The sequence below is a fragment of the Carettochelys insculpta genome, chromosome 1 (genome assembly GCF_033958435.1).
Source record: "Carettochelys insculpta isolate YL-2023 chromosome 1, ASM3395843v1, whole genome shotgun sequence".
NCBI lineage: Eukaryota > Metazoa > Chordata > Testudines > Carettochelyidae > Carettochelys > Carettochelys insculpta.
In genome coordinates, this window is record NC_134137.1 from 53,476,047 (window position 1) to 53,488,899 (window position 12,853).

The 12,853-nt window shown below is 38.6% G+C and overlaps 1 protein-coding gene across 3 annotated transcripts in view; it reads left to right on the forward strand.

Annotated features, from left to right (window-relative positions):
• The window catches only part of PDS5B (PDS5 cohesin associated factor B), a 312,170-nt gene that overhangs the window by 239,110 nt on the left and 60,207 nt on the right, over positions 1-12,853 (forward strand). For all 3 annotated transcript variants that reach the window (XM_074986372.1, XM_074986368.1, XM_074986369.1), the window contains exons 25-29: positions 1,576-1,780; positions 5,727-5,841; positions 6,496-6,628; positions 9,631-9,750; positions 10,044-10,106. In XM_074986372.1, coding sequence (XP_074842473.1) covers positions 1,576-1,780; positions 5,727-5,841; positions 6,496-6,628; positions 9,631-9,750; positions 10,044-10,106 — 636 coding nt within the window. The remainder of the gene's footprint in view (positions 1-1,575; positions 1,781-5,726; positions 5,842-6,495; positions 6,629-9,630; positions 9,751-10,043; positions 10,107-12,853) is intronic.

The following is a 12,853-nucleotide window of genomic DNA, read 5'->3' on the forward strand; positions in this document are numbered from 1 at the left end:
CTCAATGACCTCTCAAGGTGCCTTCCAGTTCTGAGAGATACGTCTATATCCACGTTCCAAGTCTAATTCATCATGGAAAATCTGCCCTTTGAGGGAAACCTTTCTTTCTGTATCTGGTGCTAGAGCAGCTAAATAATTTAGTGACTTTTGTGACTCCAGGAGGTATTACTAAGGATGCTCAGTGGAACAGCAATCCATATGCCTAGGTAGAATAAGATTATACTTGTATGTCAGTTCTTTGTATTCCAATTCAGGCTTTTTTACATTTAGAATAGCCCTTTGGTATTAGAGCCCATTTGTCAACGTTAAGACATTCCATCCCATACCTCTTTATTCTCATCCTGTGCCTAGTGTCATCAGTTGATTTTGGCTGCAAGTCAGGATGCCTTGCTTAAAAGAGCCACAGTTCAGTGATGTTTCACAAATTAATTTTCAGGAAATACACTGAAAGTGGTAAGATCCTCATCCTCTCCCTGTTCTGGTTTAGTTTTTGATGTATGGTGTTTCATTTAGCAGTATTTCAGACAGTCACTGTGCTCCTGTTCTGGTTGTGGTAATGTTTTTGAAACTGTGTCATGTTATAATGCAGTGGTGTCCAAAAGAAGATTTGATCCCCGGGTCTGGAGCTATACCTCCTCCATCGCACAGGGCCAGAGGAGTTCACAGCTCAGAGAGCCGCCTTTGCTGCTGCCATCTTGCGCTTGTCCCACCGAGGATGGGGGGCAGGGGGCACATATGTACAGCTCTCCTGAGCTTCATTTGCCACATTCTGTATATTAGACACCACCGTTATAACAAATTTTTCAAATTACTGGCGTGCTGTTTGCATTTGCACTGATTGCACGCTTTTTGTTGTCTCATTGAATTAATTTTGCACTGTTTAACAGATAATGTATGATTTTTCATTTTTTACCTCTGATCATTGAAGCTAGGATATGCTATAATGATTTTTCAGGAACCAAGGCTGAAGAGAGAATATCTTTTTCCATTATAAAGATATTTTTATAAACTTTCATTGACATCTCTTGATTAAACAGCAGAGGTGGAAAAGCTGAAGTTAGGCAGAGAGAGAGGGAGTGCGTTTATATCAGGTGTTTCTCAATGTACTATTGAAAATCTGTTTTGATTTTATCATTTTACATTTTCACATTTTTGTGTTAACCATCAATAAAGGGTTAACACCAGTAGAACTACTTATGTAGGTCCTAATTCAGCAAAGAACTTAAATATGCTTATTTGTTTGCAAGCAGTCCCACTGAGATCAACGGGGATGATCAGGTGTTGAAGATTAGGCAAATGCTTCCAACATGAACCTTAAAAAGGCTTCAAGGCTAAACTTCAATATTCCTCTTGTCCCATTAGGGATTTTCTGTCCTTCAGGATATGCTCAGGTGTAGTCTACTAGGTTTCTAGTTGGGGGGGTGATCTTCCTTTCCTATTAAAAAGGAAGAATTTTTTATGGTTGCAAGGTTACTGATTTTTTTGCTTTAATAAGCACCAGTAATTTTTGTGGATAACTTCTAAGAGTCTGTATTGCATGTAAAAATGCTCCATTTTTATGTATATATTTTACAGGATGAGTGTTACCAAGTTAGACAAATATTTGCTCAGAAGCTCCACAAAGGTCTTTCTAGACTACGGCTTCCATTGGAATATATGGCCATTTGTGCACTGTGTGCAAAAGACCCGGTGAAGGAAAGAAGAGCGCATGCTAGGCAGTGCCTTGTCAAAAACATAAATGTGAGAAGAGAATATCTGAAACAGCATGCAGCAGTGAGTGGTAAGAAATAAAATATAAGTAATTTTCAGTAAATGCAAATGCATATCTGCTAGCTTGTATGCATACCTTAACTATGCTGTAACAATAGTGATTTTGCTGAGTATTTCAATAAATAAAGATCTTAATTTGTAGTAAATTTCTTTTAAGTTCCTCAGTTAATGAAAGACTGTACAGATTTACAATGAATTTTGTGTAACACAAACTGCTAAAAGTAGGGTATACTGTTATAAAATTAAGTTTTACAGACTTTCTGTTGAGAATTGTGTAAGTGTTTGACTCAGACTGTAAATTAAATTTCAAGATATAACATGTATTTATCTATGTGACAGCACTGTGAAGAAAGGGTCAGTAATTAATAGGAAACAAGATGAATCGTTTACAAGAATGTTGTGTTATATTTGTTTGGCCTTCCTGCAGGGGTGTTCTGAAACCTCTCTCCTAATTCTATATGTGGCCTACAGCTGCAGTGTCTAGCAAATAACAAGCAGTCATGTAGGACCTTAGAGACTAACACATTTATTAGGTCATGAGTTTTTGTGGGTAAGACCCATTTCTTTAGGTCATTAGACTCTCTAGCATTCAGAGATTTACAGTGACTGGTGCTTTCCTGTGTACACAGTGGCCATTTAGACATCAATGAGTTTTATGAATCATTACGGAGAGACGCTAATTAAGGCCGCACCTAGTTTTCCATTTTTATTCCTATTTTGCCCACTCTGCCTAATTTAATCAGAATTAAATGAATCCACATGAAAATGGCCTGAGTAATATTTTGTACCTCTTTGGAAATTTTAAGGACTTAGATAATTTTAGGTTTGGTTAAAATAAATAAAACACCCTTTTAAAGAATTTGTCATTTGGTTCTTCACTTGTCCAGGGTCAAGCCAAGTGGTTTTGGCTTGGCCTAGGATTTGGCTTGGGTATTGTGTTCACTGTAATCTTGGGAATGTGCTAGTCTCAGGGTGGTAATTTATTAATAAATGGGTTCCTGTACCAGAGCAATTTTTGAAATGTTTTTACAGTATAACTTTAGGAACCCGGAGAAATTCTAAGCCTAGTATTTGTTAAAGTTGAAAATGTGTATCTGTAATGTCAGAGGAAAATATTAAAATAAGATTGTAGCTAATCATTATCTTGCCTTGCCTTTTCTAAATTCTCAATTTTTAAAAATATACAAGTGTGTAAATCAATATCACAGTCAACTATAGAGTCTTGTTTGGTCCATATCTCTGCCACTCAACACTCAAAGTTACTAGGCGCCCCCTACCACCTCATGCTTCTGTACAACAGCATAAAAGGTTGAACAGCCACCACCATGTTTGAGTTACCTCTTACCCTCAAGGCAGCGAAACGAAACCTTTGTGAATGTCTAATCTGATGGTCTGAAATCAAGCTATAAGTCTTTGAAATCTTCCACAAATCTTTAGGCCTGTTTTTACTCATGTGAACAGATCACCAGCTGTATGGCTCAAACTTACTTGATCAGACCCCATCTGTATCAGGACTTCTTAAACAGTGGATTTAAACTTGTGGACTTCAAGTCTTGTCCATCCTACCATGGATTAATCCCCCGGCAAGAGAGTTGAATATTTACAGATTCAGTGTCTAATACATGAGTTTAGAAGGGCACTGCTTTAATATGTGATTTGGCTTAGGTTCACAGCTTCTAGTTCAGGCCTTCAGTCTTGTACCAGGCACAATGCTCTCTTCCACAAAGTTATTTCATCCACACTGTGTTGCCTCGTTTTATTATTAGAATGTCATATGGGACTGTGTCAAAAATCTTTTAACATCAATATGCGTCACATTTACTACTTTCTGCCATCCGCTAAGCCAGTTATCGTGTGAAAGAAGAAAATAAGATGGGTTTGGCATGATTTGTTCTAGTCATATCCATATTGGCTATTGCTTGTTACACGATTAGCTTCCAGGTGCGTAGGACTACTATGAAGCAGAGGCACCAAGGAAAGATCTAACACCAGAATCAAAGTGACCTTGGTTTTTAACTCTAAATCTGGCAGTAATATCTCACTTGTTGAAGTCAGCAACTGAAAGGAGACATGAATACAAAAGCAGAAGCTCAAGAAGGAACTCCCTGAGCTCCCGTACAACAGAGGCAGTCAAGCTTTCAGAGAAAAGTTCTCTAAGCCCCACATGCTATTATGGAATGCCATAAAGGAGCAGGATGCAGTGTGGCAGACTACTCTGCTGGCCTCCGTATTGATGCCAGCTTGAGGGCATCAGACTCCTACAAAACCAAGTCCATTGCTGGCTCCAAGATGACTGTCACATGTAGGACAGAGAAAAGAATATGTTGTACATTGATGCCATGCCTAGTGGAATTCTCCTCTAAGCCTTCATTAGGCAAACATTATTCTCCATGTCATCAACCAGAGACCTTTCCCCTCCCAGGCATGTAATCAGTAGTGCCATTGAGAGACCTGGAGTCCTCAGCTTCCACTGTCCCACCAAGCTTGCTAACTCTTTTCTCATAGCTGCCAGTCTGGACACTTACTTGAACCACCTTCAAATGCAAGGCCCATGTCTCGGGATGATTTGCAATGACATGTGGACATCCTGGAGTTGAGGGTAGTTAGATGAGCCTCTATAGCTTATACCCCGTTCTCTGCAGTTCTATAGTTCAAATCGTAATGAGTATCACATTGGTGAGGCACTACATAATTAACGAGGACATGTTCAGTCATCTCCTTTTCACCAGGATGCCTTCAAGTTCTGGTACGTGCCGCCACTAACTCTGCAACTGTCAAGGGTCAGCCATGGATTCCTGAGTGGTCACACTCCAATTCAGTCATGCTCTCCATGTCCTGTGGGATCTAAATTGCATAAGAGCCTTCTTCATACTTCTCATATATCTCCAGTCAGACACACAATTTTTATGTGGGGCCTTAGTCTGATCCTTCCGAAGTGTTTTGGAGCCTGCTTCTGAGCTGCTGTTGAAATATTCAACCTATCAGCTATCAGGATGTCTGTCTTGTGGCCATTACTTAGGCATGGAGAGTCACTGAACTCCAAGCCTTTACATTTGGGTCACCTTAAATGCCTTTCAACAGGAACAAAGTGGTGAGGAGACAATATCCTAAGTTCATCCTGAAGATGATCTCAGAATTCACCCTAAACTAATCCATCGCCTTAGTAGTCTCCTTCTCAATCCACACTCAGCACCAGGAGAGAAGAAGCTGCATAGTTTGGGTACTACAACTTCCCCATTTTGTCTCTATTTTTTAGAGTTCTCATTAACATGAGGATGGAACTCCAAGAGAACTTGAGGAGGATCATGGCAGTCCTGGCCTTTATGCCCTCATACAGGAGAACAAGGGAGGCACAAAGCACATGTGGAACCATGACAGATATTGTTTAACAAAAAAAAAAAAAAAAAATCAGTTCTTGTGAGCATGAGTCACAAGTGCACTTATGGCAGGATCCATTTAAACTATAATATTTCAAAGAACTACAGGCCTGGTCTACACTAGGGATCAAAGTCAATATCAGCTGTGCAATTCTAGCCACGCCATTAGCATAGCTAGAATCGAAGTATCAGGATTGACTTTGTACCCCGGTGTAAATAAGGTCTCTTCAGGCTTGTACTAATGGGCCTAACTTCATGTTGCAGCGCAGAGTACCAGGGTTCACATCTGAGCCCAGAGAGATCAATTTTGCTGTGTCTTTGCTGACGTGGTAGAATCGAACTCTGGCGGATTGATTGCGGCATGTTGCACCCACAGGAAGTATAGACATACCCACAGTTACTGCAGGGTGAATAACTGTTCTTTATGTTCCCCACATCAGCGCTAGCCTTTCTGTTCATACACGTTGACTTTATGTGGTGCTCTTCAATTTTTATTTTAAAGGCGGGGGGGACCCTGAACTAATACACAGATTTCTAGCACAACTATTCTTTTTTTATTACTCTGTTATATACTTTCAGAAAAATTATTGTCACTTCTACCAGAATACGTTGTTCCATATACTATCCACCTTCTGGCACATGATCCAGATTATGTGAAAGTCCAGGATATTGAACAACTTAAGGACATTAAAGAGTAAGATTATTTTCTTCGTGTTCTTTTTTTCCTGTGGATTTCTAAGGTCGTAGTTGTGTTGGTACTTGTACTGGTAAATCTTTTGTCATTTGTTGATGTGGAAGAGAAACCTCAAGGGATATAAATTTTGCAGCGTAAGTGCTTGCATGCACAACACTGTGTCAGCTGCTTATTGTGCTGGTTTTATGATGTTTACAAGAGATCTTTTCTCCTATCAACCTAACAGGGCTGCACAAGTGACCCTACAGTGGCACAGCTGTAAGCTTTAAAGTGTAGACATGGCCTAAGATCTAATTTGTCACTTTTGGAAATAATTCCTTTATATTTTTTAAGTTACAGATACCATGGTAAACTATCCCATACATATTTATGAAGTAATTATATTTTTCCATTAGTTTGAGAAATACTAACAATTCCTAGCTCATATTGGTTGTTTAACTCCTTGGTGTAAGGCTTTTGTGGACCATTCAATATCAGTAATGCATTTTTTCCTGTTTTTGAAGTTGGGTTATTTCTTTTCAGTATCGTGAGAAAATTTGAAGACAGATTCAGTCCCAAAAGCCAAACATATCAGTGCATGCTTCATGTTAAAGTAAATTGTATTCTTAAACAGGTCTTGCAAGGTTTCTTTGACAGTTTCTTATTGTACATTAGGTGCCTGTGGTTCATACTGGAAATATTGATGGCTAAAAATGAAAATAATAGTCATGCATTTATCAGAAAAATGGTGGAAAACATTAAGCAGACAAAAGATGCTCAAGGACCAGATGATCCAAAAATGAATGAGGTAAGTGGTACTCTCAGGCTGTGTCTACACTACAAAAATAACTTCAGAATCTTTCTTCAAAGCAAGCAATATCGAAGTTGAGCTTCTACACACCCCCTACTTTGAAATTAAACTTCAAAGTTGGGCACTATTCCATTCCTGGGCATGGAATAAGGACTTTGAAGTTGGGCTCCCTACTTTCAAGTAAGGGAAAATATGTGTAGACTCTCTGATGACTACTTTGAAGTTAGTTCACAGTGTAGGCGTACTCTTAGTGAAATTTGTTTTATTCCAGTGTCATGAAACAGAAGCATTTTTGCACCTCTCTTTTAAAATATGTATATTTCTCAGTAGAATTATATCTAGTAGGCAATAGATGTTCTGTACACTAGAATAAAAAACTTACTTTAGGTTAACTGTCTTGTTACTTTACTTGGATCCAGTAGGTGCCTGTATTCTTTAGAAGCTAGTTGAAATTGTCAGGAGCCTTTTATTTTTCTTTTAAAAATCTCAGGAAACCACTTTCTTTAAGTATGCATAAATACTTTGACAGGTTTAAAAGTTTTAAGTTCTGGCAAGTTAGGGTTAAGATCAATAATTTGTTGCTTTTCTGTTTTACAACAGTGTTCAACAATTGCAGTGTGATACCCATAAACAGTTTTTTGAATATTTATTTTCTAAAAATGTGCACACCAGTTTTTCTTTCTTGTTTTAATATAATAGATGTCAAATATTTGGATTGCATCATGTATTTGTGTAAATCACATAACATATTCAGATTCTGAAGAATGTGAGCTTTTTTATTTTCTCCTTAAATGTTTTTAACCCTAATGTTTGTGCAAAAAAAAGCCACATACCTCACTTTCCAGATGAACTGATGGTATACTGATTTCATTTTTGTTTTACTGCAGATAGCTTAACACAGCGATAGAATTACAGGTTCCCGTTCACCCCATAATCTCATTTGGGATATTACCTCTCTTGCCTAATGATAAGCAGTCCTAAAGTAGCTCAAAGACCAACAAATTTATCAGGTAATGAGCTTTCATGGGTAAGATCCACTTCTTCAGTCTTACACACAAAAGCTCATTGCCTAATAAAAAATTTGTTAGTCTGCCCTGTAGCACCTTAAAGACTAACGTGGGTACCCCTCTGAGACTATTTGCCTAAAGACACTTGAAAATTTAATATTAACTTTATAATTTTAATGGCTGGATTGAAGAAGGATGTGGAAAGTAACCTCATGTAGCCAGTGTGTGTCACCAAACAAATAACTGCAAACTACAAATTTAGGTATTACATAAAACCAGCCTCTACCCTTGGTTTTGTAAATATTTCCATTTGATACAGTGGGAGAGCTCTGATATACTGGGGATAGGTATACAGTCCTAAATGTATCCTGTGCACCCTCTGGATTATAATTTGAAATGGGATTTCATCCTCCCCGTATTTTGACTTGATACTCTTCGTACAATGCAAACAGTTTAATGTTCCTGGTTATGTAGTGCAGATGTGCATTAATTAGTTGCATGATGAGTTACGTATATGAGAGAAAGTGTGAGGTCAATATTAAGGTTTTGTGTTAGAGTGAGAGTTACAGGAAATGGTTAGATTATTCTGTCTGTTGGAATTTGGATTGGTTGGGTCTGTCACAGAATAGTTAATGTGAAATATAGATAGTAAAGTAAGTTCAACTTTTAACGAGACATAACTTACAAGGAATTTGGTTGAGAGTGGATGTTGTACGCGGCAACTATTACAGTGACAAGATGCCTTTTGTGTGTGGGAATAATATATATATTATATACTACATACATTTCCCAGATCATGTTTATTATTAACATTATAATAGCACCAAACGTACTACAGACACATAGAAGTGATGGGTAATCTAGGGTGGTGAATGGGCTGCATAAGTGGCCCTCCTCCATCTCAGTGGGCCACAAGATTGTCATGACCAAGGTAGTCTCCTGAGTTAAAGTAGTTCTGCTAACTGCACTTTCGTGTCTAGAATTTGTGGGGTGTGCCAAGGAATCATAGCAGCACCCTGATAGGATGCCAAGGGGAGTGCACAACTCTCACAGTTCATGTGCTCAATCAATACACATCTCACTGCACATCATTAGCATCAATCACCATGGGCTCCGCACCCATTGGTATCCGATGTCTCATACTATTTTCTTCCTCCTTACCCTGTCCAGTGCAGAGGCATACCTTGTATTTTTGTGTGTGTCACTTTAGTAATGCTAGTAGGGGAAAAAACAATGCAGACAGAAACCAGTAAAGTGTGACTACCCTGCCAAGGGTAAACAAAATGTCTCATGAACCACACACACAATCCCAGTGGCTGCATGTGGCAGCACATTGGTCTCAGGTTGCCCACCATTGTATTATAGGCTGAGTTAGTTATGATTCTTGTATTTTAAGGTTTCCTAACTCAGTCAAAAAAACCCCCTGTTTTAGTTTCTTACACATTTCCAATGGTGGTTATATGCTGCAGGTTGAAAGTTTTTTAAGGTTCAAGTGGAAATAGTTCATCCTTTTAAGCATCCCCCATCACTTCTCTGAAGAGCTTTAGGGTTTTTGTGCTTACAAGTGACAACTTGGAATTGGGCTGCGACACACTCTGGTGTCAGGGAAGTACCTTGTTCCGTCCTCATGAAAAATCGCCCCAGTTACTGAAGTCCATGGGTACATTAATGGAGTGCTGTTAAGTGCCTGTTTACAAAAAAAAGACTAATTAGTGTAGGTAGGTTGAATATTTTTCAGAAATTACATTTAACTGTACTATTTTAATCTTAAAATGTACAGCTTTCTAAAGTAGAGAAACTACGAGAAACAGCTTTCTTTGATCAGAGAATGACTGTTTAGGTAGCAAAGAAACACTTTGGACTTGGAATATGGCACATCAGAGCTAAAAGTTTCAAATGAACCTATATTTGTTACAGTCAAAATTAAAAGTGCTTTCCAAGTGTTTTTTAAAAATGTATGGGTTTTTTGTTTTTTTTTGTTTTTGGTAACAGAAACTCTACACAGTTTGTGATGTAGCAATGAATATCATTATGTCAAAGAGTACAACATACAGTTTGGAATCCCCTAAAGACCCGGTACTTCCAGCTCGATACTTTACGCAACCTGACAAGGTATAATTTGGGAGTTGGGTGTTTTCAAATTAAATTGCATTAAAGATTTAAACAGATTGTTTTCATTTGTTTTATTAACATAGAGTTCTTGTAATTTACATCTTTTTTTTACTTATGATCCTAATATCTCAAGTCAGTGCACATGTGCTATCTTAAATGTTCAGATTTAGCGTTTAAAAAACGTAAATGGTTTGAAAAAAATCAGTTTTTTTAATTCAGTACCACCTCATAAACATTGTTTTTGTATTTCATTTATTGATTGATATTTCTTTTCTTTATTCTCTTGCTTGCAGAATTTTAGTAACACCAAAAATTATCTCCCTCCGGAAATGAAATCTTTTTTCACTCCTGGAAAGGTGTGTGTGGTTTTGTTTTGTTTTTTCTTAATTATTACCGATCTGTTTTTTCCAACTAAAATCTCCCAATAGGCCAACCCTTGCACAAGCACAAAGGAAGGCATGGTCCCTGTCCCAAGGGCTTAGGCTCCTTAAAAACAAACTCAAATCCCACAAAAAAGGGACAGAACCTAGAGGAAAGAGAGAACACACAACAGATTAAGTTGGTTGTCTCCTGGTAGTACAAAGTTTTGCAAACTTGTAAAATGCTCTTCTTGAGCAATGTTATATTTCTAAAGACAGTATAGTAGACTAAAACTGTATTAAGTGTGAATTATAAAGAATGGCAATGATATTAAGAAAAGATATGGGGGAACCTCAAGTTTTGAATTTGATACCGATACATCACGAATACTGTATTCTTTCTCACCAGAGGGATGCTGATGAATTGGAGAGGGTTCAGAAATGACTAAAGGATTAGAAAACACATTCTGTAGTGATGGATTAGGGAAAATCTAATGTTTCAGGAATAACTTGATCATAGTCTAGAAATATCTACATGGGAAAACAAAAATTTGGTAATCAGGTTTTCAGTCTTATCTTTAGAGACACAATGAGCACCTCTGTAAGAGAGATGTTCTGTCTACAGAATCACTGAAAACTAACTTGTGTTTGGTAAAGCATGTATGTTACGCAACTTCATTGTTCAGCATAGTCAGCTAGTGTCAGGGTATAATTTAATATTAAACAGTCCTACAATGAAAAAGTAAATAATGGATTATACTGTCATCCATAAGAGAGTAAGAATAGTTCTACTCTTCTTCGAGCGCTGTTCCTGTGAGGGCTTCACTTCAAGTGACGTCATGTCCTGATGTCGCTGGAGATTTAAGGTAGCAGTGTCAATGGTATCTTATTTAATACATGCACCACTCAAGACCTCCTTTTCCTTCTCAACTATCCTCCACTGTGGACAGAGCTTTGGTGCTTAGAAAATACCCCTTTAGAGACTTGTTAGAGAAGTACAATTAGTAGAAAAAAATTTTTTTTTTTACCTTTTTGTTAGTCCATTGGAGAACATCCCTTTAAGGGATCATTGATGTCAAGATGCCAGAGTCCCCAGGTTTAAATCACTGTGACTCCTGCCATGATATTGCATACTCAGGCAGAACTGATAGCGAGCACTGATCACTCCATGCCGACGGCAGTCAACACCAACTCTTACATTCAGGGAAGGCATTTGCAATACTGCACTCTCAGCAAATGGCAATGCCACAGTCTCTGCTGTGCCAGAGACTTAGAAATTTTGTGTCACCACTGCACTCACACATTCTCAGTGTTAAGAGCCTCCACACACAGTCTATCGGTGCTCACCACCTCCAAGACATGACAAGATTCTTGAGCAAGGAAGAGCTGTAGGGACACTACGCAACATTCCTCACCGGCTGGATCTACTGTTTCAGTACTGTGGCCACACTTTTATCTGAACCTTGGAAATACTCCGCCTGCAGGCCTGGCTCCTGGATGGTTGCATTGTGATGAGATAACCTGCTCGGAACAAGTGAAAAGTGTTACTGAACAGCAAGACGTTGACTATGAGCATGCTTACTTTCTAAAATGGAAAAGGTTCTGTGCCTGATGTCAAGGAAGACACTCAAGCAAATCAGCACTATTACCACTGACCTTAGAATAATTATTGAAGCTGAAAAACACTGGTTTAACAATGAGTTCAATCTGAATCCCTCATGTGGCTATTTCAGCATTCCATAAAAAGATTGATGGAATTTCAGTGTGCACGCCCAACTCCAGAACCTTTCTCAACATCTCTTAAATATCCCTTTCCCACCAGTTCATTATTCCATTTATCAATGGAAATAATATTTCTGGTCTCCATTACTATGGCCAGAAGGGTTAGTGAGATAGAGGGGCTCTTAGCTGATTCCCACACACAACATTTTTAGGACATTTTTCCTACTTCCAAAATTTATACTGAGTTACATTTACGTGAATCAACCCATTCACCTCCCGACATTTTACCTTAAGCCTGATGACAACCAGACAGAGGCTGCTTTACACATTCTAGATGTGAGAAAGGCTCTAACATTTTGCCGCAAAAGAGCAAGATCCTTCCATAAATCCTTGACATAATATCTATTACTGAGCATTTGAAGTGAGATGTTTTATTCAGTCGGAGACTATCAGAATGGATTTCCACATGTATTCAAACAGATTATCAGATAAGGAATATTAACCCTACAGACCACATTAGTGTGCACTCCAGTATGACCATGTCTACCTCCATAGCGTTCCTTAATAATGTTCCATTACTAGAAATCTGTAAAGCAGCTATTTGGGCCTCTGTACACATGCTTGTGAAACAGTGTTCAGTCAAAAACAACTCCAGAGCTGATGCCATAGTCGGCCTTGCAGTACTTACCTCATTGACTCAACTGAATGCAAAACTCCTCCAGCACTCAGAGGGGCACTGCTCTACAGTCTCCTGAAATGGAGAACCCACAGGGGCACCACTTGAAAGAGAGGTTACTCACCATGTACGGTAACTGGAGTTCTTTGAGATGTGTGTCCTGTGGGTGGTCCACTACTTGCCCTCTTACTTCCTACTTTTGAGTTCACAGTAGGGACCTGTGGTAGAGAAGGAACTGGAGGGCTCAGGTCATGCACACACTAAATTAGATGCCATTGGCGCCGTGAGACACCAACTACACAAGCATGACCCGCATGAATGCTTAAATCTCAAATTGGTGCTGGGA